This window comes from Corvus kubaryi, unplaced genomic scaffold (genome assembly GCF_017639235.1).
Source record: "Corvus kubaryi isolate FWS band 111438036 unplaced genomic scaffold, C.kubaryi_AGA036_p1.0 37322, whole genome shotgun sequence".
Lineage (NCBI taxonomy): Eukaryota > Metazoa > Chordata > Aves > Passeriformes > Corvidae > Corvus > Corvus kubaryi.
In genome coordinates, this window is record NW_024581101.1 from 604,357 (window position 1) to 630,171 (window position 25,815).

General features: G+C 45.5%; 1 protein-coding gene across 5 annotated transcripts in view; it reads right to left on the reverse strand.

Annotated features, from left to right (window-relative positions):
* Window positions 1-25,815, reverse strand: part of GPC4 (glypican 4) — a 233,684-nt gene that overhangs the window by 102,707 nt on the left and 105,162 nt on the right. For 3 of the 5 annotated variants that reach the window (XM_042029140.1, XM_042029141.1, XM_042029143.1), the window contains 2 exons: window positions 10,968-11,156; window positions 9,083-9,239 (listed from right to left, as the gene is read on the reverse strand). In XM_042029140.1, coding sequence (XP_041885074.1) covers window positions 9,083-9,239; window positions 10,968-11,156 — 346 coding nt within the window. The remainder of the gene's footprint in view (window positions 1-9,082; window positions 9,240-10,967; window positions 11,157-25,815) is intronic. The other 2 variants (XM_042029142.1, XM_042029145.1) reach the window with 1 other exon arrangement.

A 25,815-nucleotide genomic window follows, 5' to 3' on the forward strand; every position in this document is an offset into this window, starting at 1 on the left:
AACCTCATCTCAAGTAATGCATCTTCCTCCACCCAGGTTACAACCAGATACAGACATCTTCCAGATATTTAGCTCAGAGCTTCATTTAATCAGGCTGGATTATTTCATAGATACACACATTTTTATTTATGGAAAGATGAAAAAACTAATTTTCAAAATGCGGTGCTGCTGTCTGCAGCAAGTAGGGACCTGTTGGATCCTGGGTAGGGAGATGCTGCCATGCAGACTCTCACTCAACCACAGGTAAGTAAACACCAGCTCCCCAGAGCTGTTGGTTGCTGCCACAATGTAATGCTGCAACTCGCACTGCCAGGTCATTGCCACAATAACCACCTGCACAAAAACAAACACATTTGTTCAAATTTGAAGAGGGGAACCAAGAGGTCAGGCTTTTTAAGGCAGCCTGGAGAATTTCAGCATTCCCCATCTTCTTCCCCTTAGGGCTCAAAAGTGCTCTGAAAGTTGTACCCAAAATGTTTCCAGTAAGTGGTTTCCATGATCCACCTGAAACATCATCTGTTCTCCTGGACATCTCTTTCAGTGCAAGAGGATGGACAGCAGTGCAGCAGCCACAGCTGAGAGACCAGGGCCTTCTCCTATGCACTTTCAAAGAGACAGGGCCACCTGGCCTAACATTTATTGTGTCTTCAGCTATTTACATAGTTGTATTTCCCCATGTTGGGATTTCAGGAGTTCTCCTTCTGTTTTCTTTTTCTCTTAAAGAATTTTCCCCATACATGTTGCCAGGGGGACAAATTACCAGGTGCTTAAGAAAAACAAAAGACTTGGCCACAGAGGGAGGAGTCCAGCTGTACTACTCTCTTTCACCTGGGCTTGTGGGCTGTGAGTTCTCGGCGTTTTGGATGGGGAGAGAGGCTGGAAGGAATTTGTCAGCACTGCAGACTTCTGCTTTTTCGACTGCCTTCCTTCTACAGGAGAAACCCCGGGATTCCCAAGCCCGCCTTTCCCTGCCCCGCTGGGAGCCAGGCTGCGACCGTCCTGCCCCCGCCGTTGCTTTGAGCCTTCGCTACTCTGTAGCCCTGCACACCCTGCCTGCCCAGACCTCCGGGGGTTCCCACCGCAGCTCCGGAGTTCCATACCTCTCCTCTGCCACCCAGGGATTCGTGCTCGTCCCTGCTATTCCAGCCTGCTGTTCCCGAGGGTCCGGCCGGACACTGGGATCGGCTGCCCAGGGGTTTGTGAAGCCTTTGTTCCATCCCTTCCCGGGATCCCAGGGCACCAGTGCCGCGTGCTCCCCGAGCTCGCTCCGGAGCGCCCCCTGCAGCCGCGGGGGAACCATCGCACCTGCCCTGCTCACCGGGAGCCACCAGCGCCCCTGCCGGCTGCGAGCGGAACTGCACCCGAGGGGAAAGGGTCTGACAGCCGAGAGAGGCTGGGACTGGGTTTGTGATTGCTGTTACTGCCATAGTTATTGCTGTTTGTTTGACTGGTTATACACATATAGATATATAATAGTAAAGAACTGTTATTCCTATTCCTCATACCTTTGCCTGAAAGCCCCTTAATTTCAAAATTATAATAACTCAGAGGGAAGGGGGTTGCAATTTTTTTTTCATTTCAAGGGAGATTCCTGCCTTCCTTGGCAGACACCTGTCTTTCAAACCAAGACACCCCAAGACACTTTTTGGGCAGACATGTTTTTTAGTCCTTGATGGACCTTAGTTCTGTGAACTTGTCTTCTTTTGTCATTGAAAAGGACCTTAAAGATCATCTAGTTCCACCACACTTGCCACAGACAGGGACCTTCCACTAGAGCAGGTTGCTCAGACCAAGTTGGCCTTGAGCACATTTTCAGGGAACAGGAGCTGCAGCAGGCATAGGGCAGGAGAGGGATGACCCAGCCCTGTGCCCACAGGACATCCTGTGATGTTTTACAGCTGAGTGCTGGCACATTGACACAAGTGCTGAGCACATACATCAACCAGGGCAGCCGGAACACACTCCAGGGCCAGAGCCCTCTCCCACAATGCTGAGCAGGGCTGTGTCATTTATTACATCCCCATAATCGCTTTTATCAGCTTACCTGCAGTAAGGCATTAGTAAAAGCCAAGCCACTCATGAAAGGGGCACCCTCTCCTATGTGCAAAGTCAATCAACATGTTATATTGTTACCGAGCTTGCAGACAAACCTCCCTTTGTACAACAAAATGTGCAGATACGGTACCCTCACCATCAGTGTAAGGTTATCTTATCAGGCCTTTAGCAAGTAGCACCTGATCTGCTTCTGTCTGAAATATGCCTTTATTGTTGTCCTTTAAAAAGAAAACCAGTTAAACTATTTTGCCTCTCCACAAGGAAAAACAGCAAAAAAAAGAAAAGCAAGAATGTATCCAAGTCAGGAATTGTGTTTCCCAACTTCATCAGAATTCATATGTTTTCAGCCACAAAAAACAGATTCATCATCCTTTAAAGAAAAATATGGCCATCACTGTTGCAACTGGGCACATTTTTGCATACTTGAAATTGTTTTGAGGCGTTCAGTCTTGTAAGATGCTGCATGCAGTAACAATTTAAAGAAACATTAGCTCCCAAATGACACTGTTGAAAAGTATCTCCTTAGACACCCTGGCATAGTACAAACTGTTATTCAAACCTGCAGCCTAACTAGATGCTTTTGCCAGCAGATTGGCATTATAAACATTTGGGAGTGATGAGCAATCACGGATTCCCAAAGACCTTGGCATATTTTTACGTGTTACAGCAGAAGCATCATCTCATCTGACCTTTAGTGTGTTTCCAGCCCTTCAGCCCCACCCAGTCTCCTCACACTGAGCCCACAGATCAGCCTCATCTTCCAAAAGAAGGATTTAGACCAGTGTCTGCTCACACTGGGAATGTAATGCTTCATGTGATTTATGAATGTCCCCTCCTCTGATTCAGCTTTTTAAAAATGGTACATCATTCTTTGCTTTGGGTGAGAATGGACTGAGGCAGAGGAAGTCCTGAAAATACCAGATACAAATTGCTCAGATGGGCTTGGATTTGTAAGCACAACACTGAAAAAGTTAAACAACAGTTAAAAATTGAAGTGCAATTGAAATAAAAAAAATAGAACCATGAGATTAATATGTTCAGTGGACTTACTTGCTGATTCCACCAATGGTTTTTGCACATATATAGCTTTTCTCAAAGTACAAATTCTGATAGATGACCTTCTGCTTCTTCAGTTGTGAACTTAGTGTTTCTTTGGAGGAACTCAGGGCACAGAGGTCACAAGAACCCTTCAAAATATACACACTGTGTACAGTCTGAGGCCTGCAAGAGTCACAGCTAGCTGAAGGATGCTATGAACAAGCCCATCTCCAAACACCACCAATAATTTTCCCAGTCTGTCAATAAAAAAAATCTTTTTTTGCTGACGTCAAAAGTAAATTAATGAACTTGCCACTCAATCAGAGCATCAGTCAACTGCTACATGTGACTCCCTCTCCATCTTTCAGCTTTTATTTAGACAATGATGAGGAATTCTTGACTTTCAACCAAATCTTCATTAAAAGAAAAATTCAATAAACACAAACATTTGAAATAGAAAAGCAATAATCAGGCTACTGCATTTTTTTAGTTGGTACAATTCCAGCTCTTCCATCAGGATAATCTAGCTGACATTTGGCCTTGTCATTTTTTCACCCTGGGACAGGATGAATGTCTTGTAAAACAGCATGTTTCTGCTATCAACAGCACTCTCTTTGGAGAAAAGAAAAATAATAAAAAAAAAGTTTCTGCTACTAAAATGCTAAGTGCTAAAGCTTTTAGCAGATAGAAGAACTCATGGGAAGGATGCTGTGTCAATCCAACCCAGCTCACCTGGTGCCTGAGCAAAGGACAGGCCAGCCCTGCTGAAAGCTGAGCAGAGCCATGAACAGTAAATATTGATACCGCATACATGATATTTGACAGTAGGACCATCCAAGCCTGCAGGCTGTTCATGAGGATGGGACAACAGCCACATGGCCCTGCACTGTCAGCAGAACCCACACAGATGGGGATATGTCCCACCTGTGGAAGGAGTATTTTAAAAGTCATTCAGGTATTTGAAAATGCCTGTCTCAGCAGAGGGATGAACAGCCCAAGACCCAGCAGTAAATGGAGCAGAGCAGTGTCAGCAGATACAGGTACTGGGACAGGGGCACCCTTGAGGCATTGGCAGAGCAGTGATCATTGTGGTAAAGGATGGGAATACATGATCTTGTAAATATTTTAACTAGTGTTGGTCTGTCTCCCAGTACACACATGGAGTGACCCTCGGCAGACTGATTGCTGTTCCCATGTTGGGAGCATCCCCTCTTCCAGCACAAAAGCTCATTTCTAAGGAACTTTTCCCACAGAAATGAGCAGCAGAAACCAGGAGGGCAGCACCCAAAGCGACCTTGTCTGGCCTCCCCCTCTGCCACTCACAGCCACCACCTTGACAGGGGAACCCCCCGGTACATGTTTGACCCCCAAAATGAGCAGCCTCAGGGAGGGAGCTTGGATTGATGGCACCCTCCTGAAATAAATCTGGGAGAAGATGGAGTGAGGGGAGGAAGGTCACCAAAGGCTGAGCTGTAGGAACATCTCAGCACTGAGACCTCTAACATGGAATGCTTTACTGGGGCATTTGGAGTTGTTTAAAAGCAGAATAGGATGAAAGTTGCAACTCACAGGGTTTCAGAGCAGCTTCCAAAAACATGGTGAAGGACAGAAAACACAGGGTTCCCACTCTGTGCCCACACAGGGCATGGACACCACACAAACACAGAGACCTCCCCTGCCCTGTGACGTGCCTATATTCCCATTTGGAAGCAAAACCACCTTTGTAACATGGAGAAAGGGGCTACCAGCAAACAGCCTTTCCACCTGGGAAGAGACCACACTTGGACAGCTCAGAGGCAATATTCAAGCCTGTAATTTGATGAGAGCACTCAGAAAAAATCCTGCCAAGAGAATAAATCAGTGGCAAAGCGAGCTAGACTAAAGAGTTACAGATCTGGTAAGTCATGGGGGAGACTGTGCTGATTTTTCAAATAGCGCCTAGGTATGGTATGAATTGCTGGAAACCCACAAAGGGTCTGGCTGCAAATGGGCAAGGTGCAGGAAAACTTGGGGCTTCCTTGGGGGCTTAACCTACAAACTCCCTCTTCCCCTTAGAAATAGCCAAGGGACAGCCGAGAGGAAAACTAACTGCAGGTTATTGCAGTAGCAGCAGCCAGGCAGGGGAGCTGTTTTACATACACAGACTTCCAGAGCCATCTTTATATATCTTTATTGCACACATATCTCATGGGATGAGGCCAACTTCCCTTCCCAGGACAAACTATTTCTGCTTAATTCTGCCAAATCCATCTGTTCCCAAGACAACTTTTGTTGCTGCCTAACACAGATATTTTGGAAGAGTAAATCTTCCCCTCAAGCTCCCAACCCCTTCCCCCAGTTGCTGGATTGTTCAGAATGTTCCCTGGGTGTTTCACCTACTAAAACAGATCTTTTCCTCCCAGCAAAGCTTGTGAGATGCCATGGGGCACAGGTGAGCTGGACCAAACCACCTTTGCAAAGCCTCTGAAATGCCTGCACCTCCTCTCCCCCAGCATTTAATAAAGCCCACACCTGGCACAGGAGCCTGTCCAGCGTCCATGTTTTATTTTCAAGCTCCCTGGCAATGATCTCTTTGGTTCCAAGTGGCATCTGGAGTGAGCACACCCGAGGTGAGCTAATTAGTGGGTGGCTGGCTGGAGCACCAGCAAAGCACCAACCACCCCAAGCTCTTTTTCCTTTGAGTGCCTAGTGCAGGATGACTGATCCCAGAAGGCTGTGAGCACATGTTTGCATCACAGAGCCTGGAAGACATTTTCACTGGTTCATAATTTGGGGGGAAATACTATAATTCATTTGCAGACATGATTTGCCATTGGTGTGGCATAAATATATGTGTGTGTATGTACAGAGCTCTATTTTTAGAGCTGCATGGCCAGGGTGCCAGCACCATGGGTACTCTATTGACAAACAGGATGCACTCTTCTCTGAGTTGGGAGGTTTTCAGTCCTCCCCCTTATTGTAAACATCATCTGCCTTCAAAACCCTTAATGTGTTGCAGATGTGACAAACAATAAAAGACCTATCATAAAAAAAAGCCTGCCATCTCCATGTTTCCCACTGGGGCAACATAATAATGAATTTATTAGCATATAGGGCTCACCAACATATGTTTATAGTCACTCGCAAACTTTTGACTTGACAGTTTACAAGTATGTTTAAATCATTAAAGTTTAGGTTGATTGTCCAGTTATCACAGTCTCATTATAAATAGGAAACAAAGGTTACATTTTATACAACAGGCAATAAATCAAAACTAGTCTGTATTTTAGAGTGACTTTTTTTTTTTCCTCTTTTGCTCCTTTTTCATCTCCTTATTTTCAAGACCTTCTGAGGGGACATCTTGGTGAGGCCAGTGCTCAGTAGATGTTTGCAGTTAGCTGGCAGGACCAGTGGCACCCACACCAGGGAGCAGGAGAAACTCTCACTGCATTTGAGAGATGCAAAGACCTCAGAGGTGGCAAACTCTGCCAATGTTTTCACTCAATCAACAGCCAAAATCGGAGCCAGCCCAAGACACTCACCTATCCTCCTTCTCAAGGCATCACCAAGTCCATCTGCAAGGCTTGGGAAACCCTCTGGAAGAGAGTTCTCCACTGCCAATTTCCTCCTAAGCTGAACAAAGCAAAGCACCTGAGAAAAGGAGGGCAAAACCCCAGACTGTGTCCCCTGACTGCAGACATCGAGGGTCAGCAGGACTCAAACATGCTCAAATGGGGGTTTGGGTTTGACCATTGCACTACAACACAGCCTTCCATCCATGGTCCTGCCTTAACACTGCAGAGCATCCAGCACAGGATAAAACCAGGGGCTCAATAGCACAATCCCAGTCACTCCCAGTCCCTTCTGCCTCTATTACAGGGTAACCACCTTGGAAAGTAGAGAGATAAAGCCACATTACATTTTGTAAACTATTTCCAGATTTCAAAGCCTGGCATAATTTCAAATCGGCATGCTACCCTAAAATTTAGAATTTGTGGAAAGGGGTGGGGGGGGGAATGTGGAATAGTTTCTGGTCCCTTTTATTTCTTGCTATGTACATGTAATATGATGGAAAAAAATTAATTGAAAAATACCCTTTCAAAGTAAAAAGAAATATCATTCTCATGTTGAAAGTGAACATTTCCACACCATCAGCAACTTTTCCTGGGCTGGTTTCCAACTTAAAACTTGAGCAGAGGCATAGTTTATATCCAATACCAACCAAATAGGATTCTGTCACTTGTCATATCAGCTTCACCTTTCTGCTCTAAAGCAAATCATAGAAAAAGAGCATATGGCATGGGCAAGCAAGGAAGAAGGTCTCCCTGATGGCACAGCCCATGCCCTCTGAGCTAAGTCAATGCCTTAAAGCCCTGTTGGAAAAACTCCACACTCTCAGCAACCTGAAGCACTTTACCTGCCAGGAACCCCACACCCCAGAGACACAACTGCTTTAAAGTTAGTATTTACCCATCCCAGAGCAAAGGCAGCAGCAAACACCCTCCAGCAGAGCAGCACAGGGAGGACAAATCCTCTTTTCCTACTACATGTTCATGTACCACAGTGACAAGAGGGGTCTAAGTTGCCAGAAGGGCAAGTCATCAGGGACATCAATAGAGTGATTAAACTAGCCTAGAGAGACAGAAAAAGGCAGAAAGGATCATATATCTGGCTTCAGAGATCACTGATGATAGTGTGGGGAAGGCTTTAAGAGGAAATTAGAAACACATTAAAAATAGCATCAAGGTGCGACACAAAGATCATGGAAAATGAAACACTTATCTCTGCTCTCAGCATGGGACACTGTGAATCACCTGTATTTCTTTAACAAACTTTGTTATTTAGTTCTTGGATGAAATAAAGTATATTTTATCCTTCTCACAATTCTGTGTTTCTCTTTCAGACTTGGAGTGGAGGACTTTAAAAGTCTCTTTTTTCTCTTACTTAATATTTGAATATATGTATTTTATGCATTTTACATAATGTGTCAATAATCTTTGATATGAGACTGGCATTTAATATTTCAGCTCTCACTTCATTAAAGATAGTTTAATTATCCCAGACCAATGGGAGGGAATTTATAAACATCTGTGCTTCGTTTAGGAGCCCAAATTTGCCTTTTAAACTTCAAAGCTGCAAAGCTGATTTTATCCAGCTTCAGTTGTCTGGTCTCTCAAAGAGCACCGTGTAGCACTGGAACCAGCATTAATTGGGCCAAGCCTACAGCCCGCAGACCAATGTCCAACACTGTTCATCCATGCTGGACACAGCCTCCAACAGCCTGGGCTTGCTCACACTAGCGAACAGATGAGCTCCACAGACTGGTCAGTGGATCAAGGCAAAAGCCCACACCAGCAGCACATGTGACTTCCCGACTGGTCCTTTGCTTTCTCCTCCCAAGGGGTGACCAAGGACTACCTCATTAATAATGTCAGGAGTGCCTCAGGGCCGTTTTCAAAGCAACCAAAGACATGACTCACACTGGCAAGCAAAGATTTTTAGGCTCCCAAGTACCTAAATCACTTCCGCAAAATGAGCCTGAGGTATTTGCAAAAAATCATTGGGGGTTTCTAAACCCTACATCAGAAATAACCATCATTAGCTGCAGTCAGACAAGCATTCCTGACTTTCTGATGCCCATCAGGAAGCTAAGAAGCTCATCTTGAATCTCAGGATTGCAAGCAGCAGTGGGAAGGAAAGAAGAGGCTGACCCTGGGACCTGCATCAGATTTGCAACTTGCCTCAAATCCTCTCCAATGGGCTGCCCTCAATACACCCTTACAAAACCAGCCTGGAAAAGCAGAGGCATTTCTTCTCCAGCTGCTGCCTCAACTGGCACCAAGGCCAGCCAGCACAGTTCTGGGCATCTGTAGCCTCTGGGCTGTGGAGGGCATTGGGGGTGGCTGCAGCAAGTGAACCTGAGCAGACCCCAGGGAGCAGCTCCCCATACCATCACCAAAACCTATAATCCACAGAGGGACAGCTGCTGCAATACCACCATCCCCATCACCTGCTAAGAAACGGAGCTGGTTCCTCACTCGCAGCACTCCATCCCCAGAGCCTCTGCCACAGTCATCTTCATCGTCGCAGTCTCCACTCTCCTCCTCCTCCTCTTCTGGGGCTTTTCCTGAAGCTTTTCGATGGGGCAAAGTCATCCCTCTGAGCAGCTGAAAGACATGAGGGGCCACAGTCACTCAGCCGCTTCCCTCCACTCTCCCTGCTGCTTTGTCCTCTGCTCGCTGGGGGAGTGGGTGACAGGAGCGGGACAGGATTCAGTGGAGCCAGGACAGTGGGACAAGACCCCAGCACACTCCTTGTGCCAAAGTACTGATGAGCTCAGGTTCATTCATGGACAAAGCTGCACGCAAAACTTCAGTGGAAGAAACAAAAGGAGGAGGCAAACCCACACTGAGTCATTCTGCCCTTCAGCTTCTGCCCAGTGAGCATCCCATGAGCCCTGCAAGACCCCAATGTCACCAAAGCTCTGGGGTCCGCTACAAAACGCGTGTCAAGTTAGGCCAGACAGGGGAAAAAATAGTAGCAAGAGGAACCTCTGTTCAGGGAATCTCACTGCTTTCAGGGACTCTATCCCATCTGAGAAGTAACACAAGAAAGGAAATGGCGTATCTCTCAGGTCTGTATGGACTCCACAAACTACATCTAAAAAAAATCTCATTTCTCACTCTTGAAGCACAGAGGGTGCTAGTGAAAGTTTTTGGGGTAGCCAAGTGACACAATGAAAGCATCTTTTAAAGAATATTTTAAAGCTGAGTCCTAAGTAACAGTGAGAATTTGTACATCCCTGAGACAGGGACTTGAATGCCTCCCCTGAGCATGGGGTCAGGACCACTTTCCAAACATGGGTGGGAGCTCCCCATGCTCCCATCACAGCACACAGAGGGATTAGACACAGTATAAATTATCAGCTTCCTCTCTTCACTGACTTTCCTGATTTTGCTGTTGCTGAAAGCAGCCAGCTACTCCAACATAAACCCAGATCCCCTTTGAAAAAGTGTGAGTCAGCTAGTTAATATATGCTGAAAATTTCTATCACTGCCACTCTGCTGTTAAAAGCTTCTTGAATTTAATCTCAGTGCTAAGGGAAAAAAAAAAATGAAAAGGATAAGTAAAAGAGAAGATATTGCAAAATGGGACCTTTCCGCATACTTCAGGGGTTTAGTTAGTTCCATCTCTTGCAGCACTGTGCATGCCTTGCAAGGCATTTTTTAATATCTGGAATCTAGGTTATATTTTTAAACTATTAAGCTAGCCTTAGAAAACAGTTTCTAAAATATTTAGCTCCTGAAGTTTATACAGCCTTGGAGGAATGCCTTTGGCATCTGGCTCGCCCTGTCCACAGCAATGTCCACATACTTCAGTGTTTATATTAGAGGAGTGTAACATAATGAAAAACAAATGGCTCCATGTAAGACCCCTTTGGGTTCCCCAGCTGCAGCAAACCCTGCAGCAAAGCTCTCTCTGGCACGTGTCAAAGTCTGCCTGGTGTGAGAACCATGCTGGGTGAGTCCCACATCCACGGTAGGCAGCAAAATGCAGCTCATCTCCTCAAAACTCAGAGGATGTGCTTTCACGGTCTCCAACAGGCTTTGGCTCAGGCTGGTTAAGTTCATTTTTCAGGAATTTTATTTTGTTTAGACATTTACAGGCCTCTCCCAGAATATGGTGCAACCACAAAAAAATAACAAACAAAAAGGCAAGTGCAGCGCTGGGGGTAGCACAGGGAAGACCCCACCCAGGAACTGAACATGCCAACCACCCAAGCCTTTACATCATCACTTGTACTTTGCTCCTCCAAACAAAGCCCCCAGCTAATAGCAGTCCTCAGCTCGAGGTAGAATGAGGGTCTCCCATGCACAGCTAATTAGCACACACACCAGTTCAAACCCATTGCTCCAGTGCACCACTGCCAAAACCCAAGTCCATCGTGCTGAAAGGGACCGCGACTGTTCAGCAGCAGGATGCTTGCTCCTCTGCGGGATTCTCATTCCTCTGCATCCCAGGAACAGAACAAGCCAGACGGGACCCAACCATGCAGTCCAGGTGGCACAGCTTTCATGATTTACCTGAAAGAGCAGAGGAACTTTCTGGCAGAGAGAATTAACTTTTGGGATATTTTCAGATTTAATAAGCTCAGTGGGGGGCAAGGAAAAATCAGGATTTTTCAACTGTGTATTTTCAAACAATAAAATAACTGAGCATTTCTTGTAATACTAGTTTTTTCCTTGGCATGCCATAAATTAGCAGCTTAATTTCTATGCCTTTGTAGCCACAATAAAACAGGAACTTTCTGAGAAACATCACGTGGGCCCCAACTTTGGCTTAAGTGGACGTGACATCCCTGTGCCACACTGCTCATTCCTTTGCCAGGAGAAAACCTCCATCCTTAGCCATGCCCTCCCCAGCTGCTGACAACTATAGAGAGATTCAATTAAATTTTTCAGCTGCCTGTGGGAGAAATAGAGCCCATGACACAAAACCTACTGGAATAGTTAGCAGAGACCAGGCGTGGGGTGGAAATCCTACTCCACTCAATTGGTACATCCAGACCCAGGAATGCTGTTGGATGTCAGCTTCATCCAGAGCAGCAGCCCTAGTCCCACTCATCAACCATCCCACAACCTCCTTGATGGTTTGCATGCTTTATGAAATTATATTTGGTGGGCTGAACATAGATTCCCCATCCTTAAATAGCAAGCAGAGCTGACTGTACCCTAAAATTACAGTTTATTCATGTCTTGTGGTTTAAAGCCCGTGGTAAGAGGCAGGAAAATACACGGTCTGGTGATCACTAAAGCAGTATGTAACAGTGAGATAGCTTTAACTTAATCACAACTCACCCAGCTCTAAGAGTTTACTGTCTTATCTACTCTTCTTTGCTAAACCATAATGGCAAAAATACACTGTAAAGTACCTGATGTAAACTGGAGCACACTTTGTGGGAGGCCGGGGACACACATCCGCACACCTCCGAGGGGGCTGCGGGGCTTTCCTCTTCCATCCACACAACCACCACGGCAAGAAACTCCCTCTGCTCCTCACTACAAGTTCTAACGGATCAGGCATCCATCAGTTTTATTTCCAACCTCATCCCCTTTAAACCCTGACCCTCTGGACAGATAGGGTGGGCAGTGCCAGGGCATCAGCAGGAGGCACTCCAAGGGACACTGGGCAGTCACATCTGGTTTCCATGTACATCTTTGGTTTGTCTTGTGGTCTCCCTACAACTTAAAACACAAGGCAGAAAGGAACGGTGTGCTGAGCCTTCCTGCAAAGAAAGCTCCCCAGGATATCCCAGCATGATTTACACAATTATTCATAACTGTACAGTGAACAGACAAAACAGATGCAGCAACACAGGGTAATGACTCAGCTTGTCTTGGACAGGCCACTGTATGTTGAAATCTTTTTAACTCCTCATTCTTTACAACCACTTCACTCAGAGCCCCCCATTCCACCAGCCCACTGAGCCACCTGGTCTTATTTTTCCAATTTCAACACAAACAGTGGGTGCTGCAACATAGTTTTTACCATTAATCACCCATCTCTGAAAAGAGCTCAGCATCATGTTTCTTGGACTGCAGTTTCATAGCTGTTTTGTCCTTTTGGAAACTAAGCCCACAGTATTGCAAATATCAATTTGAGCAACACCCAAAATTGTGCCCACAAATTCAGATTAAATACTGTCAGCAAGCTACAAGCACTGTGCTCCTTTAGGGCAGAAATCATCCCTTTCAACACACTTCAAAAATATGTAAAGTAAAGAGAACAGCCAAAGAGATTATTAAGGGGAATAGAAGACTTTTAGAAAAACATTTAATTCCTTCATGAGTTTAGGGGAGAAGGCTGATTGATATTTGTAATCTTTTGGTGGACAGAGCTGTCATTTAATTTAGCTTGCATGACTGAAAAAATTTAACAAAAAGTGCTCCAGAGAGTTTTGCTGAAATTCTTTGCATGTTTTTAGTAAGCCTCTGGAATACGATCAAACCTAAAAAGCTGGAGAGGATGGAGACTGAACTTGCAGCTAAAATAATATTCAGAATTGTAATATATGCTTAATAATCAAGTATTCACATCCAGCAGAAAAAGTGGCTCAGTGCACAAATGACTCTGGAGCTCCAGCCATGTGTCCATGTGCTGCTTGGCATCAGGAAGGGAACCCTGGGAACTCAACCTAGCAGGGAAAACCAGCTCCTGGCTCTGCTAGAAACCTCACAAAACTCAATGAATTTCACCACCTCACAACTGGTTGAAAAGCTCAGGATGCCTTCCTTCAGGAGCCTTGTAAGGAAGACTTTTGGAGGAGCAAAGGTATTACCTCCCCTTCCTTCACTACAGTCACCCACTCCAGCCACACACTTACAAGTACCTGACACAAGTGCTGAGATACTTCTCACACAACTCCTGAGATTCCCAACGGATCAGGTTTCTCTATTTTAAATTCCATCCTGCTAAAAACATTGGGTTTTGGGGGTGAAAAACTAGATCTTATGTGGCCAATCCTGACCTTGAAATCTGCAATACCAAATAATTTATGTGTGGCTTTTGAATCAGGGCAACATCATGGGAAACGTGCAGATTTTCACACGATACTGTTCCCTGTTAACAGCTCATTATGATGTACAGAAGTATATTCCCATTATGAAATACAGCTGGGGTTGTTTTGCTTACGAAGGTCATTATCTGATCACAGGCAAGAATTGGGGAAAGGAACCCATTTTATAAGGCTAAGTTGTGGACTTTTTCAAAACTCATGTGTTTTGAATTTGGTGGCCTGATCAAACATAAGCATGCAACAGCAGAATCGATTCTCTCCACTTCCTCTGCTTATTAGCCCTGGAAATAGCAGGAAAAGATTATATTTTATTAGCAAATACTTTATTATTTAACCAACCCTCATGAGATTGCTGGTGCCCTCCACATCACGTTTCTATTTCCCCGCTGCCTTAGGTTTACCCACTCTGTGGAGACACACCTTTGTGGAACAGGAGTATGCACAAACACAAACTTAATGCAACATCAACAGCATAATTTTTTTATTGCTTCTTTACAAGCTCCAGAAAGCCTTCCCCCTCTTGGGCAGCAACAAAATGCAACACATATTACAGAAAAACTCAATGTTCACTGGCACCAAGCACCAAACTCCATTTGAAAATAAGGATATTTAACACCTTAAAAATATCTGTAAATACCGGGATTTGTACTTCTGTCTTGCAAGAGTGAACACATGAGTGCGTGCACACCGGCAGGCACCACTGCTCTTCTGATGACAGCGCTGGCCCATGGATAGAACCACCCATTTTGTCAGGAGAACATCTGAATTGTGGTTTCCTTATGGTCCTTCCAGTTGGATGCACCTTGGTAGCACAGACATGGCAGAGAAAAAACCTGTTCCTCATTGAACTCCAATTTCAAGCTCAGCAGAACAAAAAGTGATCACTAATCAAATGTTAATAAAGTGAAAGCAGACTTTGGAGATGGAAAAGTGATTTGCAGTGCTTGGAAAAATGATGAGTTGGACATGGCCATTTTCTCAGCTGCTCTAAAGGCCAATTCTGCATTTCCCTGTGCTGCCTCCTTTGAGACATCACAAGGTTTGAGCTAAACTCAGCAGACCAAGCCCCAGACAGCACCTCCTGCCTGCTCTGAACAGCATCAGCAAGGGCATTCCCTCCCCACACACTGCTCTTGAGTCACTCCTACTCTGGGGCTCTGCACTAGTCCATGGTGATGGGTGACTACAGTTGTGAACCATAGTTCTGAGCCTATATTGTGGCTCCTTAGCCATAAAAATGTTTTAGTCTTCAGCACTCAAAATACCTGGAATAGGAAAAATCCCTACCATGCATCAGTTCGGGTTTACCAGCACAGCAGGACCCACTTTATTATCTTCACAGGCTCCAGAGGAGATGCTCTTGGCTGCCAGTTAAGTCACTTTTCCTGGTCACTCTCCTGATAGCACAAAGAAGATGGTGACAGCAGTGAATTCATTGACCAAAGGGTGGCTCTACTTTATGGATCATCAGCTTAATTCCAGATTAGCTATCCAAACTGACATCATCCCTATGGGTAAAGGGAGACAGATAAAGACCCCTAAGTGCTGGCAGTAATTAACACGAGTTCGCACTGGACAATAAATCTCATTTGGCAGCAGAAGGGGCTGCCAAGGAATTATGGATTGCTCTGGTTTGGTGAGGGCGGGCTGATGCCCGGGACTGTATGCTCCCATGGAGGTTAAGCCCTGGCTAGCACCACGGCAGGCACAGGGACCAGCTCCTGCCTGCTGTCCCCCAGGCGGGGGAGGTGTCACTTCCCTGGCCTGAACAAATGCTCATTCATCACTAGGCACATGTGAAAAAGAGATTACCCAGGCTTTACGATCAGCTCATTCACCTTATATCCAGTTCCTTCCCCTTCCACCCCAGCTATTTATGGCTTGTTTTTGTGCAGCAGTAGGAAGGAACAGGACAGTGCGGGTGCTGAGCAGGGCTAAGGGGTACAGCCCAGCCTGATGGAGTCCTGGGCAATCCCTGTCTGCTTCTGGCTCATCCCCTGAGCCCCACATCGATGCCAGTGCTGGAGAAATACTGCTTTCCTCTTTGAGCCACTACAGCCCCTTCTCCTATTTTGCCTTTCCAAGCCTTAACTATTGCTGGACCTTCAGCATCCCTTCCTACATCTGCTTCCATCAAACACAGACATCCCTCAAATTCAAAAAACCCAATCACTAGACCAATCATCAAACATGTGGTTGGACTAGGCAATAGATGATGCCTTCAGCATTTTGCTGAAGTCTGCCTGGACCAATTCCTCTCAGGATCAGAAAGACTTCCATGAGCTATCATTTCCCTAGAAGCAACATAGGAATGCAGCTACTTATTGCAAACACCCCGTTCCATCTCTTCTTCACTTTGCCTGGGCTGATCAGGCACATTAACTACCCACAGCTGTCAAGGGTGGTGGAAAAGGTTTTGCAAAGATGCTCCCTTCTTGCTGCCTGCAAGGGCTGGTTATCTTGTCCCCTTTCCACACTGCTCTTCCTCTGGCATCGTATCCCTGCTCCTTCTCCCCACAAAGTTTCTCAGCCTCCTACCCCTCTCCTTTTCACCCACTCTGCATCACAAGACATGAGAACCTGGACCAATTTCTTCACCTCTCAAGCAGCCACCCCTCAGGGCGTTGGCAGCTGAGTGAAGAAGGGATGTGGGAGCCTACATGGGCCAGGACCCGACACTGCTATTATCCATGTTTTCCATATTTTGTTTCATTATGTTGGAGCAGAACCCCACTCTGCTATCCAAACACTGCTCAGGAAGGCCCAAAGTGCATGTCACCAGAAGATGAAACATGAGACAACAACCAAAGTAGAAGCACAAGAAACAAGACAAAATGGGCAGAGGTGGAGCAATCAACCACCTCATCGCCATCACATCCTTCAGACATTTGAGCAGGGATGGCCTGGATGGAAGGTGCCCTGGATGCAAGAGCACCTAAAAGGACGTGCAGGTCTCACACCACCTCGAGCCATCTGCTAAAACAGCCCCATGGTTCTGTAGAGGGGATCAGGGTGACCCAGGCAGGGGGTGTAGCAGCCAGGGGGTCCCACAGCCTCCTCCTGCCCAGCCCAGCCCAGCCAGTTGGAGCAGCTGGGAGATTTCCTCTTGGTTCAGGCTCTGGCACACATGGCGGCTCTCTGGCTGTTGGCGACGTCTGCAGGGCTGCTTGCGAGACAAACATCTTGTCCTTGGCACCAGGTAGGAAACAGCAAGCTGAGAGCTGGGCCGGAAGAATTTTTTTCCTCCACTTCTCCTTCTGCAACACAGACCCCTGTCCCAGTCGCTTTCCTTTTCCCCTAAAAGCTCCCAGTGGAGAAGGACTCCTCAAATCATGCATTTTTGTGCACTGTGTTGTGTTGCACAGAGGTTTCTGCCAAAACACCAGCTTGAGTCACCCTGGCTGCATCCTGCCCTCCTGGGGGCTGCTCCTTCCAAGCTTTACTTTTGCATTCACTTCGCTTCAAGGCTCTGGAAGCCCAACAAGTGACTACAAGCAGTTCTAATAGATGTCCCCTGGTCCACAGAGCTTCCCAGGGAACTGAACAGCTGCCTTATAAGCCAGTTATCTCCCATCAGACAAGACAACCCCAGCGTGGGGTTAATTATCAAGCTGTTGATTTTAGCAGAGACTTAAATCAAGCAGGGGGAAGAAGACTCCATGGCAAACACCTCCAAACCTGTTAGCTAGGCAGGATCAAGCAGCTGGTCTCTAATTAATAGACGATGGCTGGACTGCCTCCTGGGCAAGGTCTCAGCTCTCCTCTTTGTTCAGAGCACGGATGCCGCTTGCAAAAACCAAAAAAACTTCAGGGACACAAATTTTCCAGTGTCAATATTGGCACCTAGGATGAGTCTACCAACAGGATAAGGAACCAACCAGGCTCCAGCATGGGCACTGCTGACACACCAGGGTGCAACTCATCACTGATGCTGAATGTACCCAACAGCAAGGCTCAGGCCTCTGGAGCTGGAGGCAGGAGGATCCCTGCCTGGTGTGGTTCTCCCACACACAGATGCACAGACACCAACTGAACAGCTGAAGCAACTCAGTGTTTAAATTAAGTTCAAAGCTGGTGACTTTATACCCTCCCCCAGTGAGACACAACACTCGCACAGGAAGCCCTGAAATGCACCTATATAAGTCTCACCCTCAGCTTTTAGATTCTTATGTGCTGCAGAAAAAGGTCAGTAAACTGCTTCCCCACCCATAGGCAGGAGGCATTCAAGGGTTCCTGACAAAAATAAAAGGTAACTTTCTGCCCATCACAGTATTTGTTGATGGCTCGAACACCCTCTGCCAGCTGTCTCCTACTTCCTTGCTGACCCTGCTGCATCAGCAGCATCTTCTTACACATGTCCTCAACCAAGCACATTTCCTTTTCTTAAATATCACTCCCTTGCAATACAGCTAAGCAAGGCCACAGGCAAATCCTGCTGCAACCTAAACTTCTCTCTTTGCTCACAGTCTGATGTGCTGCAAGGGCCATCTCTCATTGCATGGACTCCAGCAGCACGAGCATGAAAATACAACCCAGTCTCTGCAGCCAGTTACAGGTCAAAACCAAGCTAAGAAGTTTAATGAGCAACAGCATTAACCAAGAGTCTTCCTGAGCCATGAGGGGTACTTACACCAATGCAATCAGGTCAAAAGGGTCTCACTGACTGGGAACAGGGTTTGCCAGCACAGAGAAAATACTTGCCACAAGTGTGCCTTGTTCCCCCTGCAAACACAAGGCTTGGGTGAAGTGGCGGAATTGCACTGGGGAAATCCCCAGCTCCAACCTGCCTGGCCTGTGAAACAGCTCAGGGTGGAGTGGGAATCTCACAGACATTTTTGTCACACTGCCTGTACACCATTCCACAGCTGGGCACCACATTACCACAACACAGCCCGGGGCTGGAGAAGGAAATTCCTGTCAGAGCAGTCCCTCTCTGAGCAGGTCTGACAGCACTGCCTTTTCCTCCTGCCCCTGAGAACATCATCACTAAGCAGTCTTACACCACCTCAAACTGGAATCAAAGGTAACATTATTGTTATCAAGGCTTTTTCTTGGGAACAAAAGCAACTGGATTTTTTCTGCAGCCAAGAAGACTAAGGTTACCTTCTGAACAATGAAGATTAGCTCTTTGAATCCCAGTCCCCCTCTCAGTCTGGACCACATTTTAAAAACCTTGATGTTAAGTCCAATTTTAGAGAAAAACATGAGGAAACTACCTAACATCCCACTAACACCAGAGATCTGTGTCCTTTGTTACTGGGCCCATGAGGGAGGACACCTACCTCAGACATTTACTGATTAAATTACAGCCTGACTCACAGCACAAGGCGACACTTGATACAATTAACCAGGCCCAGAATAACTGTAATTAGCTGTTAATCTGCTATCAACACCTCCATTTACACCGGGTTTTGCTGCACAAGGATTCCTTCAAGTTTGTTTCCTCCACAACAGGATAAACTTCAGCTCTGGTACAGGATATCTGGTGTTTGATTTAAGGCACTGCTGTGCATCAGCTGCATGTTCTGGACACAAAAGCAAATTAATCTCCTTTAAAGGTGTTGATTTGTTTTTTTCCACAGCTGATTTCCACACCATTGTTTAGAGGATGGTCCCTGCAGGACACACCTGAAGCACCTGACTCCCTGCTGGAGCTGAAGCCACAGGGACAAAGTTGTAACATTTCACATGTGTAAGACCACTCCAGTACACACCTCTGTTTGAAAACAGGCACACAAACACACCAGGTAGAAACAATCTCTGGCTGTTAAAAAAAAACTCAGTGTGGATACAGCATTCCCTCAACAATCCTGATAAACCTGGAGGTTTGCCACAGGGTCCAGGCAGGTGATGCCTGCTGCGGGCAGGGAAATAAGGGGTTCAGGTTTGAAAAGTCACCTGACAGTCAGATACTTTCAGATTTAATTACATTCTCATTACCGAGGGTCACACTTCCCCTGATTCAACTGTCCTGGCAAAATCCTGTTAGTACCACTTGCATACAGAGTGGGAGAGCATTTACCTTGTGTGTTAACGGGAGCCAGGGCGCAGATAAAAGAACAATGGAATTAGTACTTAAATACCAGGCCTAGACTCGGTGGAGCTGTAGATTATTTTGTGCACTAAAGAAGAATTAACTGATCCATTCTAAAGCACATTTATCATTAAAATAAAAATCTTACGTCATTTCATTTAATAGCCTTAGTAAGAAATAAATGCAATGTCTGGTTGCTTTTTAACAAGCATGTGGTTTTAATATTTTAATTGTTACAAACTGTTTAATAATGATGAGCGAAAGGTGTGTCCAAGTAATTATTGTATTTATTGACATTTCCTTGGAGGACTTGATAGATTATATTGCATATATACAATACTTCAGACATTGTAGTGCTAACTTATTAAAGGTGGAAAATGAGTCAAAAACTACTTGCTTTGGTGCAATTTAAATATTGTATTTTGAAGTGATTAGTATTGTGTGTTGCATTATTTAACAATCTGGCAGTTTGCACATTTTTCTAATTATTATGCAGCTTCATCTGATTGGGGAATTAAAATACAGTGGGACTAATAAACCTCAGAAAGCCTAGCAGGCACAGGGAAACTCTATTTCACCAAATCCATCAAAGTAATGGATTCTTCTGAAGGGGACATATATTCCTGAAAAGTCCCCAGCTCCCCAGGCTCTCCCATAATAAACTCTGTATTTCCCTGTGTGCCCTGAGTGGTGCCTGCATCCTTTTGCCACCCGAACTTGTCTCCCCATGGTGGGGTCAGACCCTCCTCACTGGGTGCCAGTGCTCCACCATGCTGCATTTTGAGCAAAGAGGTTGCAGAGAACTCAGGCACAAGGACATCACACCGTTCCCAGGCCTATTTTGTTTATATCTGATTCAATCAAGTTGTGGCCTTTTGGCCTCTTTCCAAATTAACTTCTGGATGACCTCCACCATGCCCTCTCCCAGCAGCCAGGCCGCCGGGGAGCAGCCCATTAAACCTACAAACAAATATGGGACATATTGGTTGATCAAACCAGCTTCAAACACGGCTCTGGAAATGCCAGGATGTGCTTTTTTTTTTGTGAACTTCAGGTCTATTTTGTCTTTGGTCCTTCGCACCTCTGGGCCTCCTGTCTTTTTTTTTTTTTTTCCCTTCCAACTATATCTGTGTGTTTTACTGCCGCATAAAACTTCTAAATGTTGTTCTTGTCCTCCTGCAAACCCCTCTAAGAGCAACATGAGACTCTTTCACATGGGGCTCACTGCCCCATCGAGCACATGAAGAAAGGCAGCGAGACCCTGCTTGGGGGAACAGCTGTAATACTCCAAGAAACTGTGTCTTCCCCTTATTTCCAAGGAAATAAATCAAAGGCAGTTTCTCAGGGTCTGTGAAAGCATATTGCCTGGATTCCCATCCCCAAAGGGTTTATTTTTTCAAGAGCTTATATGGGAGTTAGATTTCTGGCTAGAAAATATGCAATATGATAAAAACATAGTCCCTATATGGGGCAATAAATTACAGATTGTTTGATGTGGAAACCAAAGAACTGTCATACTCCAGTATATCTGAAATATTCTAAATGAGCCCTTAACTTGAGTGTCTGGAAATGTACAATATGTTTCCAGGCCATTCAATTTTGTAAAGACACATCTTCCGCAGCTAGGTTTCCTTTTATGGATTTTACTATTAATTTTTGGTGTGTTTTTTCCCTCATTTTCTTAAAAAAATTGTGCTCTTCCTCCTCGAGACAGTACTATGATAAACACCAGGATTTACCTAAGCATAAAAAGAGATTGCAACTGAGCACAAGCTTAAAGAGGTAATGGCATTAAGGAGTAAAGCATCTGCTGGAATGGTATCAGAGCCACATAAGCACTGCAAAGGACATAAAAATCACTTCAGGACAGACAGGGACAAGAGGAAGGACCAAGACTGTCACATCAGCCAGTTTGGTACCACAGATCCCTGCTGCATCCTTACACCAGCATCATTCAGGTCCTCTCTCCAGAGCTGTCATACATGAAATCCCTAATTAGCTTGGTCTTTGCATGTTGTTTTAATTAGTTAATTTTGAGTTAAACAATTTTTAATTGAATGTTAATGTTCACCCATCAGTCCAGGTACAAATATCAAGTTCTGCTGTTAGTGTTTTCACTATTTCAAAGCAGTTTATCTGCACCAGTTCCAGTTAAAATCCCCCAGTTAAAAGTCTCCCAGTTAAAAATCCCTTTTCAAACTTTAAACCACTTGTACACTGCAAGAGTTGTTTTTCTCATGTTCTCTGTATACTTTTACAAATGTTTTAAGATGTATTAGATGTATTTTAATATTTTTTTAAGGGTTTCTACTTTGCACCTTAGTTTCAGAACCAGCTCCCAAAACCCAGTTTCTAACAGCCAAAAGCTATTTTTAGACTTTTGGCCGTTGGTCTGTAGGTAAGCTCCGTGGCAACCTGAATCTTAACGAGGACATGTTACCACTCTTACTTAGCTGCTACTACTCCCCTGACAACGACAAGCTATTGGTAGACAGAGATGATCTGTCAAAAGGGAAGCACCAATCACTTGGGACCAAAGGGGTGTGCTGTGGGCAGTCTATGGGCGGTCTGTGGGCGGATTGGGGCGGAGCAAAGGCACTATAAAACAGCGAGTCAGCTTCAGAGCAGAGGCAGAGCGCTGGGGATTTTAGCTGTGGTGGATGCCAGTGCTGGGCAGTTAAGCCTTAGTCCTATTTAGGAGCCTTTAATGATTTTTCTTTGACTTTTGGATTAGCTAAAAGTCAGCCGAGCACTGCAGGTTTTTCCACTAGAGGTCCAGTGCTGTCTAAGCCTGAAGATTTCTAATCCCTGCGCTCCCGGGGCATACCTCTTGAGCCATTAGGATCCCAAATTTTTATATTTTTCTGATTTTTGTAATTTTTCAATTCTTCTGATTTTAATAAATTACTTTAATTTTTCTAAGAGTTGTGTCATTCCTTACAAGAGCCTTCCATGGAAGAGGATGATCAACAGGAGGTCACCAGCATGGCAGAGCTCCCAGGACATGGAACCTCCCATCTCCATAGCTGTTAAAACTTGAAGCTCATCCCCATCTGTCAGCCATGCAAACGTCCCCGTGGTTGGAGGAAAGTGGAGTGACACAGGAAATAGCTCACCCTGCACACAGCTTTCTGCCTGGGGGTGTTACCAAGCCACAAAAAACCTGAGCAAGACCCTGCGTTGACACTGAAAACTTTTTCAGTTTCAATATAGTTCCATTTACAGGATGAGTGAAAAGCCACCTAGCTGGAAACAGACCCCATCCACTCTGGAAAATAAAAGTTAGGAACCAATTCGAACTCGTTTTCCTGAAGGTGACCCTTAGCCTCCCAGCTGAGATAACAATGCTAGTATTTATGGATAGGCTGTTCATGCCTCTGGGCACACAACAAAAATAATTCAAATCAAAACTTGGTAGACATCTAACAGAACTGGAGGAAAAAATTCCAATATGGCAATAATAAACCATCTCATCCGCCAATGCACAAAAAGTACCATCAGCCACAATCACACATTTGGGTGAAACAAAAATGGTCTGATGTGATGAAAAGGTGTTGGGGTTTTAGGAGTTCTCCTGGTCTTTTTTTTTTTTTTCTGTTAAAGGAATTTTCCCCATACGTGTTGCTAGGGGGACAAATTGCTGGGTACATTAGAAAAAAAAAGACTTATCCACTGGGGGAGGGGTGCATCTGGCTACTCTTTTGTTTCACCTTGGTGTGGGGATAGTCTGTCCTCGGCCTTTGGACAGAGAGGGAGGCTGCTTTCTTCGGCTGCTTTTTCCTTCTGCTGGACAAACCCCGGGATCCCAAGCCCGCCTTCTGTGCCCCGCTGGGAGCCAGGCCGTGGCTGCCCTGCCCCGCCATTGCTTTGAGCATTTGCTACGTTGTAGCCCTGCTCACCCTGCCTGCCCAGACCTCCGGGGGGTTCCCCATTTGGATACATCTCGTTTGCCACCCGGGATTCGTGCTTGTCCCTGCTGTTTGAGCCTGCTGTTCCAGCCTGCTGTTCCCGAGGGTCCGGCCGGACACCGGGATCGGCTGCCCAGGGGTTTGTGAAGCCTTTGTCCCATCCCTTCCCAGGGCACCAGTGCCGTGTGCTCCCCGAGCTCGCTCCGGAGCGCCCCTTGCAGCCGCGGGGGAACCATCGCACCTGCCCTGCTCACCGGGAGCCGCCAGCGCCCCTGCCGGCTGCGAGCGGAACTGCACCCGAGGGGAAAGGGCCTGACAGCCGAGAAGGCTGGGATTGGGTTTGTGATTGTTTGCTGTTACTGCCATAGTTACTGTTGTTTGTTTGACTGATTATACACGTATAGATATATAATAGTAAAGAACTGTTATTCTTATTTCCCACATCTTTGCCTGAAAACCCCTTGATTTCAAAATTATAATAACTCAGAGGGAAGAGGGGTCGCATCTGCCATTCCAAGGGAGGCTCTTGCCTTCCTTAGCAGATACCTGTCTTTCAAACCAAGACAATAGGCAGCACTGAGGGGGACTCATCCAGAAAGAGCTGACTTGAGACAGCACACAACTCAGGCCCTGTGCTTTATTGATTTATTTATTTTAGCTTGATGGATGCTCAAATGAAAAATTACAATCTGGAGCAGTTCCTCTTCTCTCTGGGTTAGGTTTTCTCTACTTCTTTGAATCCCCATGGGTTTAATGCTAATGCACAAACCCCATTCTCATTTCAAAGTGCAAACGTTTGATGAGAATTATTCATGTGAATGTATGTATATTTACCCAAATTAGGTTTGAGAAAACAAGAACTAAAAAGCAAGCGCAATTTATACACACAACACTGAAAGAAGAGACACTGCCAGCAGCATAAGCATCCTGGAATAAAAGCAAAGTCAAATCATCAGCAAATTACAGATTTTTAGCAAAAATCTCCAAGTAAAAATAAAAGCTATGGACCTCTATGAAAATCGTACCAGACAGCATGGTTCCCGAGTCTGCCCACACCACAAAATCCAGGCTGTATCTCTTAACACAACACACTGGGAGGAAGTCACAACATTGTACAAGATTCACAATTTACAGGTAGTCACATGGGAATCTAGTTTACAGCTCTGAGCACCGCAAAGATGATCTTTTCTCCAGAGGATCTGGATGTTTAAAAATCCTTAAAAGCCACTGTTGGCTTAGCTTGGTGGAGATTTTCAACCCTCTCCAGCTTGGGACTTCCCACTTTTTCCCAAATCTGAAGCCAACGCCTGAAAGACACAACTGTAATTCATCCAGAGCTGCTGCTCCTTCCACATTTAATACTGTTTGGCAATCAAGATGCATTCCAGAAGTGAAAGAGAGCTCAAAACTTACTTCAGCCAAGAAAATAAGTGTGATGGTAAGCTCTGACACCCTAAATCCCAAATTTAAGTAACCTCCCCAGTTACTTTCCTGGTATATAAACTACTGAACATAGACTATAGACCCTCCACAGGAATAGAATCATATCATAGAATTACAGATTGGTTTGGGTGGGAAGGGATCTTACATATCATGTAGTTCCGATCCCTTGCCATAGGCAGGGACACCTTCCTTAGACCAAGCCCCATCCAGCCTGGCCTTCCAGGGATGGGGCAGCTACAGCTTCTCTGGGCAAGCTTCATAACTAATTTGCACAAATCACTTCCCATTTTGTCCTGATTTTATTCTCAATTCCTCCTCTTTCTCAAACACAGCTTTACAAGAGCGTTCAATATTTTTCAGGCTCTTACATTTACACTGTACAAACCAAAACAGCTTACTTGCCCCCCATAACACATTCCAACCCAATACTGCGAGCCTCTCTGTAAGAGATCATGACTAAGCTGACTGTATTCACCCCCTTACCACAATTTTTCTCTGAGCGGCAGCTGACAGAGACTCTGCTGCTGCAAACAGCTGAGTTGAGCACAGCAGTGTTTACCCAGGGTCTCCCACTCCACAGACCTCCACTGTGAAGCCCAAGCTATTCAGCAAAGACCTAACTTAACCCAGTCTGGCAGCCAGCATTTCACAACCACTTTATGTCAGCAGTTTCAGGTACACTAAATAACCATGTTTTGTTCAGTGCAGCTTTCTCACTGTGAATGGCAAAATATCATTATCACCCGCAGGTTGAAGCCTGCCTTCTACCCCATTTAATAGGG